This window comes from Puma concolor, chromosome D1 (genome assembly GCF_028749965.1).
Source record: "Puma concolor isolate L17-30 chromosome D1, mPumCon1.1.hap2, whole genome shotgun sequence".
In the NCBI taxonomy this organism is placed as follows: domain Eukaryota; kingdom Metazoa; phylum Chordata; class Mammalia; order Carnivora; family Felidae; genus Puma; species Puma concolor.
The window spans coordinates 100,819,845-100,839,479 of NC_141676.1; the positions used below are offsets into that span (position 1 = coordinate 100,819,845).

General features: G+C 42.4%; 1 protein-coding gene and 1 pseudogene across 3 annotated transcripts in view; one reads left to right on the top strand and one right to left on the bottom strand.

The window, feature by feature from the left end:
• Positions 1-16,790, bottom strand: part of UBE4A (ubiquitination factor E4A) — a 35,819-nt gene extending 19,029 nt beyond the window's left edge. For all 3 annotated transcript variants that reach the window (XM_025928306.2, XM_086678986.1, XM_086678985.1), the window contains exons 1-9: positions 16,634-16,790; positions 11,564-11,725; positions 7,035-7,208; positions 6,050-6,162; positions 4,580-4,732; positions 3,132-3,291; positions 2,696-2,898; positions 2,302-2,493; positions 836-1,169 (exon numbers count right to left, since the gene is read on the bottom strand). In XM_025928306.2, coding sequence (XP_025784091.1) covers positions 836-1,169; positions 2,302-2,493; positions 2,696-2,898; positions 3,132-3,291; positions 4,580-4,732; positions 6,050-6,162; positions 7,035-7,208; positions 11,564-11,684 — 1,450 coding nt within the window. In that variant the 5' untranslated portion in view covers positions 11,685-11,725; positions 16,634-16,790. The remainder of the gene's footprint in view (positions 1-835; positions 1,170-2,301; positions 2,494-2,695; positions 2,899-3,131; positions 3,292-4,579; positions 4,733-6,049; positions 6,163-7,034; positions 7,209-11,563; positions 11,726-16,633) is intronic.
• A 1,992-nt stretch (positions 16,791-18,782) lies between these two features.
• On the top strand, positions 18,783-19,323 carry LOC112866017 (guanine nucleotide-binding protein G(I)/G(S)/G(O) subunit gamma-3 pseudogene; annotated as a pseudogene).
• The last annotated feature ends 312 nt before the right edge of the window (positions 19,324-19,635 follow it).

Below are 19,635 nucleotides of genomic sequence, written 5' to 3' on the forward strand. Positions count from 1 at the left end.
AGACAGAGCATGAACGGGGGAGGGGCAGAGAGAGAGGGAGACACAGAATCGGAAACAGGCTCCAGGCTCCGAGCCATCAGCCCAGAGCCCGACGCGGGGCTTGAACTCACGGACCGCGAGATCGTGACCTGGCTGAAGTCGGACGCTTAACCGACTGCGCCACCCAGGCGCCCCTTTTCTTTCTTTTTAAAGAGTGATTCATTTTGAATGACTTATATTTTGATTTCTCTGCATTGTTTTCTCCAAACCGGCCCCAATATTCTCCCGCCCTCGTCTCATTTCCTGCCAATTCCCATATCCCTGCCCCGAATGCCTTTCCCCCCTGTTCTAGACCCACCGAGCTTTCCCACTATTCCCCAGCCAGGCCTTTCATAGCTTTGTACCTTCATACTTTAAACCCAACTCATCTTTCCAGACTCGGCCACGAAGGCTTCCACCTTCTGTGGAATTTACTATTCACTCCTTCCTCTGTGCTCCCATAGTTAAGCCCTACACCATATTATGATCATCTGTTAATATTATCTGCCTTCTTCTGGAGACTTTGGGTCAAAACACAAAACAGGGATTGTGCTTTCTTTATTTTTAGAAAGAATGAATCAATCAATACCCAAGGCTGCTAAATTCAGAAGGGTGTCACTAAGGCACAACATCTAAAAGCTACCAGTTTTTTTAAACATCTTAGTTATACCAGCTCTTCTTTCTGCCTCATCTTGAGAAAGAAGCACCTTTGTGAAAAAGGATAAAAGTGAACGCCTTAGATGTTACACACACACACACACACACACACACACACACACACACACACACAGTCTTGAAAAGCCCAGTGCTCCCCTACCTCTCATGTGTACATTTTTAATTTTTCGTTCTTCATCATTCAACTCCTTCAGGGCACAGTAGGTGGGATTAAAGGTGAGGAGCCGAGAGGATCTGGGTTTGCAAAATGGCTGGCACAGCTTCAGGAGAGCAGCACCCAGATTCAGAAAGAAGGCATCCGAGGCATACATTTGGAAGAAGATTTCTGGCATCTGATTGGCCCAAATCTTGGTGCGGCCTGCATTTGCGTGCAAACAGTTTCCAAGCCAGGCCAAGATACAGTGTTTGGTTTCTGGAGAGAGCTGGAGTAAGTTCTTCAGCATCTGGTAGATCTTTTCATGGAACTGAGCCATGAACTGTTTAACCAGAAAACACAACCACAGAACATTCCACTTTCACAATCCTCGTATTTGTTACTCCCAAACCTTAGCCCCTGGCAATTTCCAAAAATAACCTAATCCTAATCTTTTCCCTCACTCTCCCTGTGCTTTATGCCCTAGTTCTGATTAAAAAAAAAAAAAAAAAAATTGCGGGCACTTATGAGAGATTCCCTGAGGAGCTGCCAAACCGCACATCGCATTCATGTAGCTTTAGAGTAGGGGTCAGTAAACTTTGTCTGCAAAGGGCCAGGTGATAAATATTTTCGGCTTTGCAAGCTATGTGGTAGGTGTGGCAACTATTGGACCCTACCACTGTGGCATGAAATCAAGCCACAAATACATTTATGAATGGGCATAGCGATGTTCAATAGAACTATTTACTAAAACAGGTAGCAGGTCGGATCTGGCCACTGCAGTAATTTGTCAATCCATGCCTTAGAGTGCGATGATGGGGGATTTAAACCACCCCTGACTCAACCATTTACTGCCTCATGTTGGCCAGACTTCTACTATAAATTACACTAAGAAGCCATGTGGAAGGAAAGAAAGGGAAAAAAATGGTTTATAAGCTGGAGTTCAGCCCAAGATTTTAGGAGCTAAGGTTGGAAGAAATAGCTTAGTGGTGGGGCACCTGGGTGGCTCAGTCGGTTAAACGTCCGACTTCGGCTCGGGTCATGATCTCGCGGTTTGTGGGTCTGAGCCCTGCATCAGGCTCTGTGTTGACAGCTTGGAGCCTGGAGCCTGCTTTGGATTCTGTATCTCCCTCTCTGCCCTTCCCTCCACCCATGCTCTGTCTCTGTCTCTCTGTCTCTCTCAAAAATAAATAAAATAAAAAAAAGAGCTTAGTGACAACAATGAAGGCAACAATGAGAGGAAGTGCTGTGCCACAGAAGAGCAGCAGCTTACTCTTAAACCGCACACAGATTTCTCCTCTTCCTTCACCCATGCTAAAAAGAGGACAATTTCTTTACATGATTACAGTAGAAAGCCAAGCAGATCAATCTGCTTTCCCAAAGAGGCTCAAGCAGCCTTATCTGCATCTGCTTCCCGAGGAAACTCGACTTAATCTAAGATCAGGGCACTGGGATACAGTGGTAAACAGTTCCACCTGATGGATGTTGGCCTCTTGCACTTTGATCTCCTGGGGACTGGAACGAGATGGATTCAGGAAGTAGCCATGATTTTCTACTACACCCGGAGTCTTTAGTAAGCAGGAGACATTGAGGATTACTCCCAGCAAGGTCTTCTGGTACATCTGCCCATTGCTAGGGTCCTTGGGCTGAATGTATTCAACAAAAACCTATAAAAGAAAACAAGTCCTTATTTATCTGTATGAGGAGATAAAGGTGGTGAGATGAGAGGGTCTCAAAGAGTTAAGTCTATACAACGGCCAGTGTATCTTTCTTTTATTTGATAGGGAATATTTGAATGCCCTCACGATAGGGATGCATAAAGTAGTAAACGTCCAGCTCAAATGAATACATACCACTTTTCAGACTTACCTTTGCCATATCTTTCTGCCTAGTGAAATAGAGAAGAATATCCAGATATGCATAAAACAGGATCTGACAGAGTTCTAGGTCTTTTATTCGGCTCAATAAAATATCAAACACTGGAATCATGACTTCTGGAAATGTTCGAACTTCCTCATCCAATATCAAGGCTTCAATGACCTCTTCCAGAAACTCAGTTACATCTTCAAAATCTAACAGATGACAAATGAGAGCAGAAGTGCACAGCAATTTTTACATGCTTTTACACAATGGATCTCTACTTTTCTCATACTTCTGATAATTCCACTGGTATTGAACCCCAAAGGTCAAGTTATGAGCTCTCTTCTGGCACCGTAGTGGCTCTGAGGCTTTCTAAAGCAATTAGAGGAATTTTAAATTGTGAAGTCAGAATGCAGAAATGCACAAATCTTGCTTATGTACTCACGGGCTCCTTGGATGGCTTCCAACATCAAATCTACCAGTTGCTCATGGATGTTTTGGTCAACATAGATCTCTGGGGTGAGGAGAACTGTTCGGGTATTGGACACAGTGAGGTTCCTGCACTGTACTGCAAAGGGGAGCAGGTTCTCTGGAACTTTGGTAATCTGGAAACAGAATGAAGAAGAGAGGGGAGAGTCTAGCTCTATGACTTGAACAAAGGAAGACACAACAAATAGAATGAAAAAGACAATGTATTCCCAAACAATACTGCTGTCCCGTGGATGCTTGAAAATTCAGGAGAGTTCATCCTTTGGTTTAAGGAATCACCTACCTGCTAGGATTCTAATCCTAGAAGTGACCAAGCTTAGACTACTCTATTATTTATACTTTGGTGGAAATGAATTTATTAGACCTTTTATTTTCCCCCAGACCTTTTCTAAAGGTATGCTTTTTTTTTTTGAAATTTTTAAACGTTTATTCATTCTTAAGAGACGCAGACAGAACGTGGATGAGGAAGGGCAGAGAGAGAGGGAGACACAGAATCCAAAGCAAGATCCAGGCTCTGAGCTGTCAGCACAGAGCCCGACGTGGGGCTTGAACCCACGAACCGTGAGATCATGACCTAAGCTGAAGTCGGACGCTTAACTGACTGAGCCACCCAGGTGACCCTAAAGGCATGCTTTTTTAAAATTTTAGGTTTATTTATTTTGAGAGAGACAGAGAGAAAGCATGAGTGGGGTAGGGGTAGGGGCAGGGGGAGATGGAGAGAGAGAATCCCAAGCAGGATCCACACCCAGTACAGAGCCCAATGCGAGGCTTGATCCCACGACTGTGAGATCATGACCTGAGCTGAAATCAAGAGTCAGTCATTCAACTGACTGAGCCACCTATGTGCTTCAAGGATGTGATTTTTTTAATGTTTTATTTTTGAGAGAGAGAGTATGAGTGGGGAAGGGGCAGAGGGGGAGAGAGGGAGAGGGAGAGGGAGAGAGGGGGAGAGAGAGGGAGAGAGAGAGAGAGAGAGAGAGAGAGAGAGAGAGAGAGAGAGAGAGAAAGAGGGAGACACAAGAATCTGAAGCAGGGTCCAGGCTCTCAGCTGTCAGCATAGAGCCCAACATGGGGGATGACCTCACGGACTGTGAGATCATGACCTGCACTGAAGTCAGACACTTAACCAACTGAACCACCCAGGTGCTCCCAACAGTATGATTTTTTAAGAGGTTTGTAAAGAGAACAGGGGATACTGGTTAATTAGGGAAAGGAGTAGACCCCAAGCCACAGAAAGGAGAGACTAAAGTTTTAGACATCAAATAGTGCCTGTAATATCTAGTTCCAGATATAATATGATGTATATAAACTGACATAAAAAGCCAGTGATCCAACTCTCTGGCTTACATATTGAAGTCAAACCCAAGATGACCACACAGTTCTCAATAGCGAGTATTCCTTTACCTCTTCCTTAGCTCTTTGGAAGCAGGAATAAAGGTAACAAAAAATGTGCCTCTCCCCTGCATCTCGATCAGCAGAGAGATTCAATGTTGTGGAAGAAGTCATGTTAATCAAGTGGTTGCCTGGATCCTGAAGTAATAAGCGAGCGAAGACAGCCTTTAAGAAAAACATATAAACAAAACACTAAGCAACTGCAGAATTCATCTTAAAACATCAATATGAAAAGGTAATCTGGACACAGGTTATTGTGAGAATCACAGGATGTAGAGTGAAGGGGGAATAAAGGACCCCACTTACTACTTTAGAAAGTATTATATATGTAAATATAACTGTATATGCTATTGATCTTTGTTTTAAAAAAAAATTTTTTTTAACATTTATTTTTAAGAGATGGAGACAGAGTGTGAGTGGGGGAGGGGCAGAGATAGAGGGAGACACAGAATCTGAAGCAGGCTCCAGGCTCTGAGCTGTCAGCGCAGAGCCTAATGCGGGGCTCGATCCCACCAACCGTGAGATTGTGACCTGAGCTGAAGTCAGATGCTCAACTGACTGAGCCACCTAGCACCTCTATGCCGTTGATCTTTGAACAATATGGGTTTGACGTGGATTTTTTTTAATAAATACAGAATGCTATCATAAATGTATTTTTTTCTCTTGCTTATGATTTTCTTTGTAATATTTTCTTTTCCCTAACTGACTTTGTTTGTTATCGGTGAGGCTTCTGGTCAACAGTAGGCTTCTAGTTAAGTTTTTGGAGTCATGAGTTACATGCAAATTTTCAACTGCCCCTAACTCCCATGTTGTTCAAGGAGCAACCGTACAGTTATCCTAAACAGAGTTCAAGTGTCTGTCTAGTATAAGCCTGGCACAGAGTAAGCACGAAAACAGATTTGTCGAATGGTGTGGAGAATTAACGATTCAACTTATATACGCAATCTACTTCTCTGTGTGATTGCTGGCCTCATTCAGACTTACATAAAGATAATTTAAACACAGAAGGTTAAACTACAAGTTGTGGAGTATCTTCCCTAGCAAACTCTTATTCCTTTAATGTTCATTAGGCACTTATAAGGCAAAACACACTGTTTGATTTTGCAAACGATATGAAGAAGAAAGGCATGGGCCCTGCCCTCGAGAAGTTAAAGATCTGATAGGGAAGATAAGACAGGTACATAAAAAAGCCACTACATGTGACAGAAGGTGACAATTCCCATCAGAGAGGCATAGATAGATTACTCCAGGAATTCAGAGGAGAGAATAACAACTCCTACTTGGCAAGGCTTCATAAATAAGATGGCATTTTAACTGGGCCTTAAAGAAAGGGTATATCTGGATATGTGGCCCTGGTAAATGAGAAGATTGCAAAAGAGGCACACCACAAACAAAGTTAAGAGATGGAGCTAAGCAAAGTCATGGTTGCAGAAAAGTGGCCAATTTTTGCTGAAGGCATAAGAAAAAAAATAAGAATGGTACCTGCTCAACATTGTTCATATCAAGCCAGTCTTGATCTTCCAGGTCTACCGCCATTTCTTCCAAATACACACAACGGCTGGGGATGCCATTCCCACTTTTCAAGCTTGGGTCACCTGGGAAATGGTTTTAATCTGGTAGGTTAAGGATAACGCTTCTGTCTTATATGGACAGCTGATTTTGACAGCATTTCTTTTCAACTCCAAGTAGAGCTCCGGTAATATCAGAATAATCTTGACACACAAAATAGTAGCTAAAGATTTAAATCTTTTTAAAGAGTCCAAAAGCATGGGCTCGGTTATAAACCTAACATCATGACATTTAAAGAATACATCCCAGACACTGGCACCAATCTTGGGGTTTAACTATAGAGAGGACACAGAAGGAAAACACCGACACCTCTTGAGGTTTCCATCTAAATGTTTAGGTCACCTCGGAAAAGAAAAAGGGTTTGGCTGCCATTCCCACTTCCCTTTCAAGGTAGTGAAGACAAGAAGCTACATGGCCCAGTCAGTACCAAAAGGATAATGAAAGCTGCACCTGTGTCTAAATACTATTTTTAGGTCACATCAGAAGCTTCACTGAAATATCAATCTTGTGTTCCAGGGAGTATAGCGGATTTGTTTAAACACCAGATACAATAGATTTCTAAGAGCAAGTTGCCAGCCCAAGCAGGAAGGGCAGAGTTATGAAAACTGGCTGCAAGTCTGTAATCCATTGTTTGTTTGTTTGTCTTTTGAGAGGGCATGTGTGCACGGGGGAGGGGCAGAGGGAGAGGGAGAGAGAATCTTAAGCAGGCTCCATGCCCAGCGTGTGTGTGTGTGTGTGTGTGTGTGTGTGTGTGTGTGTGTGTGTGTGTATGTGGCATGGGGTGGGGTGGGGGGCGCGACAGGGGTCTCCATCTCACAGCCAGGAGATCGTGACGTGAGCTGAAATCAAGAGTTGGACATTTAACCAACTGAGCCACCCAGGTGCCCCTGTAACTCACTGTTATCCAGAGTAATGAGGAAGATCCTTTGGATCATGTGATTGATGTTGAGTTGCTCACATATTTCCTGCTGTGAACGGAATGAGCGGCTAATCTCAGCCACAGAGTAATCAAATTCATCCAGGCTTTCTGACACACTATTATCCGAGTCATCTGGGGTAGCTGGGAGTTCATCTGCCAGAAAATGTAAGCCATTAACAGTTAAACTCCTCTCTGTAGGAGGGAACCAAGTATCCTATCAAAAATGATAAAAGTAACCAAGAGGAAGACAATTTCGGATGTGAAACAAGTTAATCATCTAATTAGTAAACATCTCAAGTCAGGCACCATCTTTTTTAAAAACTTGAGATAGAAATGACATGCAACATTATATTAGTTTCAGGCACACAACATAATGATTTGATGTATGTATATATCGCTAAATGATCACCACAGTAAGTCTAGTTAACATCTGTCACCATATAATTAAAAAAAACTATTTTCTCTTGTGTCAAGAATCTTTAAGATGTACTCTCTTAGTAACTTGCAAATATGCAATACAGTATTAGGAGCCACAGTCACCATGCTGTTCATTACACCCCCAGGACTTATTTCTAACTGATGTTTGTACCTTTTGATCCCCTGTACCCACCGTGGGCAACCACCAATCTGTTTATCTGAGAGCTTTCTCTCCTTTTTTTAGATTTCACATATAACTGAGAACATCTGTTTGTTTGTATTTGTCTTTTACCGTCTGACTTATTTCACTTTACACAATGCCCTCAAGGTTTGTCCATGTTGTTGCAAGTGGCAACAAACGTGTGTGTGTGTGTGTATGTGTGTATCATATCTTCTTTATCCACACATTCATCAATGGACACAGGATATTTCCATGTCTTGGCCATTGTAAGCAATGCTGCAATGAACATGGGGGTGCATGTATCTTTTTAAGTTAGTGTTTTCATTTCCTTTGGAGAAATCTCCAGAAGTGGAGTTGCTGGATCATATGGTAGTTCTATTTTTAATTTTTTGAGGAACCTCTGTACTGTTTTTCCATAGTGGCTGCACCAATTTACATTCCCACCGACAGCGCACAAGGGTTCCCTGTCCTCCACATCCTCACCAACTTGTTATTTTTTGTTTTTTGATTACAGCCACTTTAACAGGTGTGAAGTGATACCTCCCTGTGGTTTTGATTTGCATTTCTTTGACGATGAGTAATGCTGAGCACCTTTTCATGTACTTGTTGGTCATCTGCATGTCTTCCTTGGGAAAATGTCTGTACAGACCTTCTGCCCATTTTTTAATTGGATTATTTGTGTGTTTTTAGCTACTGAGCTGCATCAGGCAACGTCTTAAGTATAGGATTCTGAAATCCCTGGCTGAAATCCTACCACATTTTACACATCAAAAGTTTTATTCTTTCTATTCATTAATTGATTGCACTCCCTATTAGGAAAAATGGCAACTATGTTCCCTACAGAATCCTAGCGAACGAAGATTTACCTAATAGATCAACATGCCTTTAATTATTTCAAAGACACGCTTTTTCCTGATTTTAAGAGAACACATATGTTTTAATAATCTATTAATAGCAAAGCATTCCAGATATTTTTTTCTATTCTGAGATGCTAATGTTTATTGCTAGGATTTTCAGTTACAAAAGAGGAAGGGGTATCATACTATATACACTGCTTTTCAGCTTGCTTTTTAAACTTAATCAGCACCAACACCTTTCTCTGTTAGGTCATTTATAGGCCTACCTCATTCTTTGCAATAGCTCACTGTATTGCATTGTATGCACACACTCTGATTTGTGTAGCTACTTCTCAAGTGATGAACATTTGGGCTGTTTCCAACTTTTCATGATTTCAAACACTACTGCACCGAATAGTACTCTTTTTGTACACCTGAGTATTTCTGTAAGGTAAATTTGTAGAAGCAGAATTGCTGAGTTAAAGAGCTTGCACATTTAAAAGTTAACATATACTACCAAATTATTCTCAGAAAGGTTGCTCTCATTTACAAGCCCATCACAAATTTCAGGGGCGCCTGGGTGGCTCAGTCAGCTGAGGGTCCGACTTTGGCTCAGGTCATGATCTCATGATCTCATGGTTCATGAGTTTAAGCCCTGCATTGGGCTCACTGCTGTCAGCAAACAGCCTGCCTCAGATCCTCTGTCTCCCCACCCTTCGCCCCTCCACTGCTTTCTCTGAAAAATAAACATTAAAACAAAAAACAAAAAACAAAAAACTTCACAAATTTCATAGGTAAAAACCTAAATATTATTTTTTTTAAGTTTACTCATTTTGAAGAGAGAGAGTGAGAGAGAGAGAGCAAGCAGAAGGGCAGAGAGAGAGGAAGACAGAGAATCTCAAGGAGGCTCTGTGCTGTCAGTGCAGAGCCCGACATGGGGCTCAAACTCACGAACCATTAAGATCATGACCCGAGCTGAAATCAAAGGTTGGACACTCAACCGACTGAGCCACTCAGGTGCCCCTAACCTAATTGTTTTTTTAATGGGTAGTATTCTAATTTTAGTGAGACTGGATTTTTTTTTTAAGTTTATTTACTTATTTTGAGAGAGAGAGAGAGAGAGAGAGAAAGCGCAAGCGGGGGGGGGGGGGGGGGGGGACAGAAAGAATCCCAAGCAGGCTCTGTGCTCTCAGCTTGGAGCCCAGCTTAAGGCTTGAACTCACAAACTGTGAGATCATGACCTGAGCTGAAACCAGGAGTTGGATGCTTAACCGACTGAGCCACCTTGGCGCCCCAAGACTGGATTCTTTAAATCATTTGATTATTGTATATAAATTGCTTGTTCAAATCTTTTTTTCCCCCTCTGATTTGTCACTATTTTCTTATTGACTGGATCTCTTTACATTTTTCTAAAGCAGCCTGAATGAGTGCCCCTCAGAAAGGAACTCCTGCCGAAGGAGAAGCAGTGTGGTGCCGCTCGCTGAAAGCCACGCGAAAAAAAAAAAAAAAAGTAAAAGCCACACGAGCCCGCATCTGTTTTTCTCTGCCGACACAGTGATTATTCTGAAAGTCCAGGCAAAATTCTCAGAATGTAAGAGTTGCTTCAGGTGGTGAGTTTCGCCAACGTGAGGCTCAACGTAGGAGGTCAAAGGTTCTGGCACAGCACTAGGTGGTGGCAGAAAACAGGTTAGATCTGGTGGCAAACTCAGTGTAAACAAACGAAGATGAGGAGGAGCCAAAACAGTAACAGAAGGGCATGTGCCTGATCTGTCCCCACTGCTGGTGCCTGCAACCCTCCCAATTCCAGCCAGTTGGGATGTCTGCCGCCAGCCAGAAGGACAAACATTCTGTTGCTCTCCTATATGGCTAAGTTCTCCTCTGAACCCCGAGTGCGACAGGAGCTAAGAACCTATGTAGCAGAATTCCCCTCAACCACACACTCATAAATCATATTTTCCCATTTCCTTATTTTTCCTATTCCTCACCTGCCCTTTGTCTCCTGCAGTCTCCTAATTCAAGCTTTCTCCTCCTATATCCTGGCATCAGCAAGAGATTTCAGAGACTGAGACCCAGAGCTGCCTCCTTCTATCATGTTAGAAAGTCAGCGTTACATGGATTTCTCCCTAGCTTCATCCATCACCCTGTCTACGACTCATCCGTCTTGCCCTTACTTCCCTTTAATTCAGTCCTGATTGGAGCGCAAGGCCACAAGTCAGCTATGCATATGAACACTTTTGAAATAAAATAAAGGGAAAAGACAAACATTTCTCCTTTCCAAACAAAACTATTATTCTTTTTGGAGAGAGAAGGACAGCGACTTGGCTTGAAAGACTGTGAATATCCTCAGAAGACTAATAATTTTGAGAAATATCATCCCAATTCTTCTTGGCTATATGTCTTCTCATAGGAGGAAGGTAGCCTTGACCTTAATTTTGGTCCGAGATGAGGAACACCATTTTTCTGATTAGTGAGATATTATTGTTGTTGTTATTATTATTATTATTTTCACACGCAGGTTTTCTTAGAAATCTGTTCTAATAGCAGTATGCTATGAAAGTGGCCATTCTACAAAATGGGAGAGGTATTTTGTTTGGGATGGACTCTGAAGCATTGAGCTTAAGAACAACTTTCATTTATTTGTCTACCAAAAAGCCAAAAAGCTTTTAGAATATTCTTCCTTTTACACATCTGCTTTCTATAGCTGCATATAGTGTGCTTTCCACACCTATGCCTACAACCTCAGCTTCCTATGTTAAAAAGATTTCTTTAAATATCTTTTACTAGGTGATTTTTAAAAGAAACAACTTGACAGCTTTGGAATCACGACTGGCGTCTGTTACTACGGAACCACCTGTTAACTGGTCTCTTTTCATGCAGGGGGAGGATAGGACCCAAAAACAAAACAGATAACAAAAATGAACACCCCCCACCCCCAATTTATGCCCTAAACAAACAAAAAATGACTTCTGCCCCAAACCTCAATTCCAATTGCAATTACGGACCCAAAGAAGACTTCATCCGGGAAGACCCCATTCTAGGTCATCTCATCTGCTGCTATTGGCCCCTCTACTTACCAGATTGCTGCTTCAGCTGCTCTTTTTGGATTGCTGCAAACTGCTTGGCATCAGCCAGGGAGCCAAAAAGAGCAGCAAAGGGGTTACTTGAGATGTTGTTGTTATTCTCCTGGTCTGTCATTTCACTTTAAAGTATCCTCCATCCAGACCTAGGGGGAGGGGCTGCAGAGAGGACAGGTATCAGACACAGAGGGGCAGGCAGGACAGCTGTAACATAGCCACAGTCAGGTCTCTCCCCGCGTCTCGAATACAATACGTTTAAAAGGCTTTGGGTGACACTTTTCCATTCCTGTTCTAAGGTGCAAGGTGTTTTTAGCAAAATGGTTACAAAGCCACCGACTGGACAAGTTGGCCTGATTTGGGGGCAGCTAAAACCAGAAAGCTTTAAAAATAAAAATGTTCAGCTGGAATACATTTATCTGTTGACATATTTCTATTTGCCTTTAAAGAATAGGTTAAGTAGAAAGAATTACTAAAGTCAACGAGGGAACCCATCTACTCATTGTGACGCGGCACTGAGTGAAAAATAATATGACAATAGCTACACATTTCCCATAAATCTCTAGGCCAGCCAATGAGTTCCCATTCACCATGAACGTAAGATGGCGCTCGCTCAGGCTTCTAGGACTTAGAGCTGGAAGCGGGAATTCCTCAGCTACAAATAAACAAACAGGAAGCCTTCACTGGAGATGGAAGGGCAAACCAGGACAGGAACCTGATCAGTAGCGTGCTGTGGGTTTTCAGTATGCATTAGGCAATTTATCTCTACTCCTAGGCTTAATTTGATATTTCTTCCGCTAAAAACGAAATGGTCTTTGCTTATTTCTATATTTAACTTTCACGATCTGATTTTTTCATACCCCCGCAGACACACACATGTCCCTAATGTGTAACAGGAAATAGATATATACCTGGAAGGTATTTAGTGGAGCTGACTGAGCCTGCATTTGCACCCTTCTGACTACAGGTCCTCATTCAAGCGCCAAGGGGACTCAGTGGCACAGTGGGAGGAGCAGAGCACCCTGAAAGGCTTTCTCCCCTTTCTGAAATTTTAAGGCCACGGCATAGAAACACAACCCTGAAAAGGGTGGGAAGAGACAAAGGGTAGGACTATTCTGCCCACAAGGATGTTGACTGCTAAGAGGACAGAGGCCTCAAAAGGAGTGGGGATGGGGTATGAAAGAAGGAGAAAAAAAACCTGGCCTATCTTTAATCTACTGATGTAAGACTCCTTATAGAATCATATTAACAAAAGCCAATGTGAGTTGGAAAAGTTCCCCTTATTATTGGGTGGAAGAGAGATTTTAACACTTGACAATCCGGCGCCATCTCCGCCAGCTGCCTCACGCTCCTCTGTCCCGTTTTCTACATAAGAGCTAATGGCTAATTATCTGTAATGACTTAGGCACGCAGTCTAGACTCCTCTCAGCATGGTTCTGGGCTTTAATGCTCCAGGAACTGAACTGTTAGATGTTGCTCTATGTACTTTATTTTTTGTTACGTATAGTTTAGTTAAGCTTAGCAATCAAAAATAAAGATAGCACATTTAGTGCTAGAATTCACAACAATCCTTGAGAGGACTCTCCCCTCATTTAACCACTGCATAGGCTTAACTGTTACCCCTAATTCAAGTTAAGACATTGATTGTCTATTGTTAGCTGACCGCCACTCTGCCTCTATCCTAAGGTACCCTAAAGTCCAGAGGAATGCAAAAAGTGTAATGACCTCTTGTTATTTTCTGTCTTCAAAACATCATCCTCTTTTTTCAACGTGACACCCCACATTCTTCCTTTGGGAATCCATCCCATTCCCAGCCCATGTGTTCAGAAGATGGTCTCACACATTAGCTTTAGGAATGGTCATATGAATCTGGCCTGGCCAAAAAGAGTACAGCGTTTTCTGGCCAAAGTGACTGAGGGGTGGGCACAAGACCCTAACAAGGCCTATCAGAATCAATGAACATCCAGCTTTAGGCCTTTGGCTGAAATGTACAGAAAAAGGAACTTTTTTCCTGCTTGGATTGTTAGGGGGTATGATATAATCCTGGAATTGTGATCTTTCCATCATCTAGAAAAGCCTTAGCCCAAAACTAAGTAACCTATAGGAAAAGAGTTGAGAGATGGAAAGGGAAAGTCTTTCAGTGTGTGTGTGTGTGTGTAAATATATAATATATAATGTGTAATATATAATATTACATGTGTAATATGTATATATAACATACATATATATACAAATATATATAAAAGCCAATTCAAAGGGGTTTAAAATATATATACAAATATATACATATGTGTAATATGTATATATAATATACATATATACACAAATATATATAAAAGCCAATTCAAAGGGGTTAAAAAAAATTTTTTTTACTGTTTATTTTTGAGAGAGAGAGAGAGAGAGAGAGAGAGACATACAGAACGTGAGCTGGGAGGGGCAGAGGGAAAGGGAGGCACAGAATCCGAAGCAGGCTCCAGGCTCTGAACTGTCAGCACAGAGCCCGAAGTGGGCTCGAACTCATGAGCTGTGAGATCATGACCTGAGCCGAAGTTGGACGCTTAACCGACTGAATCACCCAGGTGCCCCTCCAAGGGGTTTTTACACACACAACTGAGGAGTGCCAGGCTGGCTCCGTCAGTAGAGAATGCAACTCCTGATCTCAGGGTTCTAAGTTTGAGCCCCACATTGGGTATAGAGATTACTTAAAAATAGGATCTTATTAAAGAAAACCCCCACAATTGAGAAGAGTTTAGTTTAATACAAAGGAGATGATGCATCATCTGCACCATGTTTGTAGAAAGGAAGTTGAAAGCTAGGAATACAGAACATATGAAAAGATAGGATCCTAAGACTATCAAGACAAATGAACAGGGTTTATGATAATAAATGGCATTATTTCCTCCCTTCTCAATACTATACTCTCATATTATAAAAAGAAGCTAGCTTCCCATTACATTTTATCTATATTAATAGGATTTATAACTTTCTATGCTGTATTCCTAATGCAAATCTTCTACCCTGCTAGACAGGAAGCAATTTGAGTACATTTTCATGTCTGATTAGTTTTTCTTCCGCGTCTGGCATTATAGATCACCATCACAAAATCCCACATACATATTTATTAAATGATTTAACCTTACATGTAATTACTCCTGACCTTGTAATCAATAGCAGCACCCATGATCCTACAAGGGCTTTGCTATGTGTCTTGGGTCACAGTAGCAGCTCAAACTTCCGGGCCAGACACTTGTGGCTCTTTGGTATCTCAGCATGTGTAGGGTACAGACAGAAATAAATCTCTTGTCATCTCCGCTATGTGTCTTTTTGAAGAACAAAAGCTTTTGCCTGTCCTCACTAAGTTCATCTTTTTCATATGAACTTCAACTCTGTGCACAAGCTACTGTCGTAGTCAAATGGCAAATACTGTGTAACCACTTACAGAAAAGTTTCATAGGAAAAGGGAGGAATGATCACTTGATGGGAGTCTTTGTGGAGATGATCAATGGTCTCACAAATGTTAATAGCACCTAGATATCACCCACTCCAAAAGATCTGATAAAATGGAACCCTGATATTTTGTTTTAATATTCAATGGCACGGATTATTTATAATCTTCTGTTTTCAACTGCCATACAGAGATACAGCACCATCCTGTTGGTGGTGGCACCACCAACCCTTAAGAGCTTTTGGATTTGATTCCTTTTTTTTTTTTAATGTTTATTTATTTATTTTTGAGACAGAGAGAACACAAGCAGGGCAGGGGCAGACAGAGAGGAAGACACAGAATCCAAAGCAGGCTCCAGACTCTGAGCTGTCAGCACAGAACCCGAGGTGGGGCTTGAACCCACGAACTGAGATCATGACCTGAGCAGCAGTTGGACGCTCAACTGACTGAGCCACCCAGGTGCCCCGGATTTGATTCCTTTTTAATATTTCCTACTTAAAAACACAATTCACTCAGATAATACTCCCTGCAAGGGTCTACATCTATAATAGCTACTTATTTCCAGTCCTACAAAAATCCTTTCATCCCCACCTCCATTCAATCTTTTGTTTATGAACCGTACTGCTAATCCCTAAGGATCAATGTCAGCTCTTAAAAAGGTGAGCACACAAATGTTTGAACATCAGACTTAGTAATGCTTTTAAACAGAAATATGTAGAATACTTCATAAAACTGGATTGGCAAAATCAAGCTCTACTAAACCATACTCAGTAAGGTCTCTGTCCTGGTGACTAATACATACATTAAACCAAAAAAGAATTAAAATGTTTTCATTGCTATATGTTCCACGCCCAAATCCTTTCAGGTCCTGATAATGTGGCAAGAGATCCTAACAACATTTCAGCAAGTTAGAAGGATCTAAAAGCCGACAGCATTCTTTCCTGGGTCCCATTTTATCTCAGGAGGACTCCCATGTGAGACCAAAACAGTGAGACTAAACACATCCTTGTTCTGGGAGTGAAAAACTGATCCCAAAGAGAAGACCCATCAAATATAAGCTCCCGAGTTGTGGTTACGCAATCTTATTAGTGTCTTCTACACCCTTTTACTGAGGGAGAACGAAGCAGAGTGCCAGGAGAGTTCTGAGTAGTGAACTGATCAGGTGGCTGAAAAAATGTCACCATCTTGCCATATGTATTCAGCTGGCTTGATTACTGCGTCCCGTGCTCAATATTACCTTCTTTGGTATCTGGCTATTTGCTGTCTACGCTTTACATGTCATCCTTCCAGGTTCCATAAGGGATTCGCGGCAAGGAAGGAGACCCACCCACTCGGCGCTCATTCCAGAGGAAGGAAGTCAAAGATAATGCATGGCCAGTATTCTGGCCTTTTCCTGGAAGGGAATGGCAAAGAAGGGGAGAGATGCCAGAAGCTGGGGGCACTGTAAAGGGTTCCCAAATCAGACAGAGTCGAAGTTCATGAAGGAGAGGGTCAAGGGTCAGGAAAGCACAGGAGAAGGAATTTGGAGGCAAAAGTGCAGAGGCCCGGAGCGGCATTCAACTAGGAGAAAAATATCCCATCGCAGACTCAACGACCCCCTCCCCTGAAGCTATTTCCTCTCTTACCAGAGCCTGAAAGGCCAGCAGCGACGACACGACAGAAGTCTTAGCGGCCGAAGGGTTCCCACTTCCGACTCAGCACGACAACCGGAGCTTACATCACTACCAGGCGCCAGGCCTTGCGGAATCTCATCCGGGCGCCGGAAACAGGGTGTGCCGCCCAGCTCGGGGAACTGGCGCGCAAATACCTCGACGGCGCATGCGTCAGCCTGGTGGGCGGGGCGGAAGTGCCTCTGGGCTCCTGGGGGGCGGGGCCGGGCTGGAGGAGGGGCTGAGAAAGACAGCATTGGGGAGGTGGGGTGTCCGCGGGGCCGCCTGGAGCTTGGTGAAATACGAGTGTCGTGCCTTTTTGAAGCGGCTTCTGTTGCTCTTCATAGATAATAATAATCTATGAGGCAACAACAGCAATAACAACAATAATAATAACATAAAATTTTGAGCTCTTGTTAGGTGTCAGGCAGTGTGCTAAGATACGGTAGCTTTGGATTTTATTTTTCTTGCTGTAAAGTGTCAATATGCATGCTACAAGGTTACTTTGAGGTACACAAAGGCTGTGAAAGCAGCATACTTTTCAAGAGTGCAAGTGAAAAGACAATTCATAGAATGAAACACAATATTTGTAAATCATATATCCGACAAAGGATTCACATCCGAAGTATATAAAGCACTTATACAACTCAACAACAAAAACTCCACACAATGTGATTCAAAAATGGGCAATGGACTTGAATCGACATTTCTCCAAGGAGGATATACAAATGGCCAATAAGCACACGAAAAGATGCTCATTGTCGCTAATTAGGGAAATGCAAATTGAAACTGCAATGAAATAACACCTCACATTCTTTAGGAAGAAGCCTACTACCAAAATAAATAAATAAATAAATAAATAAATAAATAAATAAATAAATAAATAGAAAGAAAAAAGGAAAAAAAAGAAAAAGAAAAAAAGGAAAATATGTGTTGTTGTCGAGAAGAAATAGCAACCCTTGAGCGTTGCTGATGGGAATGTAAAACAGTGCAGCACTTTGGGGAAATTTTTGGTGGTTCTTCAAATAGTTAAACATAGAATTACCATATGATGCAATAAATTCCACTTCTGGGTATAAACCTCAAAGAATTGAAGGCAGAGACTCAAACAAGTACTTGTACACCAATGTTCGTAGCAAAATTATTCATACTAGCCAAAAGGTGGAAACAACCCAAAATGTCCAGGGACGATTGAATGAATAAACAAAATGTGGTATATACCTGCAATTGACTGTTATGCAACCTTAAAAAGTCTGAAATTCTAATACATGTTGTAACATGGATAAACTTTGAAAACATTGTTATATGAAATAAGCCAGAGACAAAAGGGCAAATATTGTGTAATTCCATTTATATGTGGTACCTAGCATAGACAAATTCATAGACATAGAAAAGTAGAATAGAGGTCATTAGGAGCTGGGGGGAAGGGAAGAATGGGGAATTAGTGTTTAATGGGTTGAGATGATGAAAAATCCTTGAAATGGATAGTGGTGATGGTTGCACAACACTGTAAATGTACTTGTCTGGTGAAATTGGAGTGGTGACACCACTTAAAATCAATAGGCACAAGATGGATCATTCAAAAAATAGTTCCGGGGGCACCTGGGTGGCTCAGTTAGTTAGGGGTCCACTTCTTGGTTTCTGCTCAGGTCATGATCTCATGTTCATAGGTTCAAGACCCTCGTTGGGCTCTGCGGTGACAGTGAGGAGCCTGCTTGGGATTCTCCCTCTCTCTCTGCCCCTCCCCGTCTCATGCTGAATCTGTCTCTCTCAAAATAAATAAATAAACTTAAAAAAAATAGTTCTGGAATAACTGGATAGCTATACAGTTTAAAAGTTAGTCAATATATTTGGCCTTTGCATTAAAATTAATTCAAGATGGATCAAAGATTTAAACGTATGAAATGACACCATAAAAATGCTGGTGGAATTCATAGGAAAAAATTCTTAAAAGAATAATCTTAAAATGGGGAAGACCTTTCTAAATAGGAAAGAGCCTAGAGTGCTTGAGCTGCAGGAACTGGGTCCAGCCCTCGAGGGACCTGTGCCCTGACCCTCCCCAGTGGCCTTCTTTGTATCAGCTGTTTCTGCTGCTGCAGTAGATACTTTCAGGTGCAATTTCCTGCAAGGTGGGGCACCCATCTCAGGCAGGTTTTGTGCACCCCACTGACTACCCCACAGGGCCCTCGCTGCCGGTGGCCTCAGGATGAAAGCGGAGACCCCTGTGAACAGCACAATGAGTACTGAGCAAGCCCGCAAGATGGTGGAACAGCTTAAGAGTGAAGCCACCTTGTGCCGGATAAAGGTGTTCAAGGCAGCAGCAGACTTGATGGCTTACTGTGATGCCCACTCCTGCGAGGATTCCCTCATCACCCCTGTGCCCACTTTGGAGAACCTCTTCTGGGAGAAGAAGTTCTTCTGTGCCCTCCTTTGAATTGCTCTGTCCCTCCCCACAAGCTCTTCACCTTTCCCTCTCCTTGGCCCTTCCTTAGGTCAGTAACTGTCGTGAGCCCCTGAGGGTCCCTGCGTCCCATCCCTAGCCCTTGTCCAACCCTGTGAGGTATTCTGAAGCTCTCTGTCACCTATCTGTCGACCCCATTTTGTCGCCCACTGCAGCTGAGCTCAAGTACCCCCTGACTGGGGGAGGCCCCTTTAGCTCCATCCCCAGAAGGGCCGTCAGACTCTGCCAGCATCCTGCTGGCTTCTCTCTGTGACTGGTCAGACAATGGAGAGAGGGATAGCCCGGGTCAGTGCTCTCAGTCTCATCTGGAGCTATGAGAAGGGTAAAACCATTTAAAGAATAAAGTCATCCAGACTCTCAAACAAACAAACAAACAAACAAACAAAAAACAACCTAGAAGCCACAAAAGACCAATGAATTCTACATTATATGCAGATATTTGTAAAATGTGCACAGAAAACTAATCATCATTAAGTCAAAGAACAAATACCAAAGTTGGAAAAATATTTGCAACTAA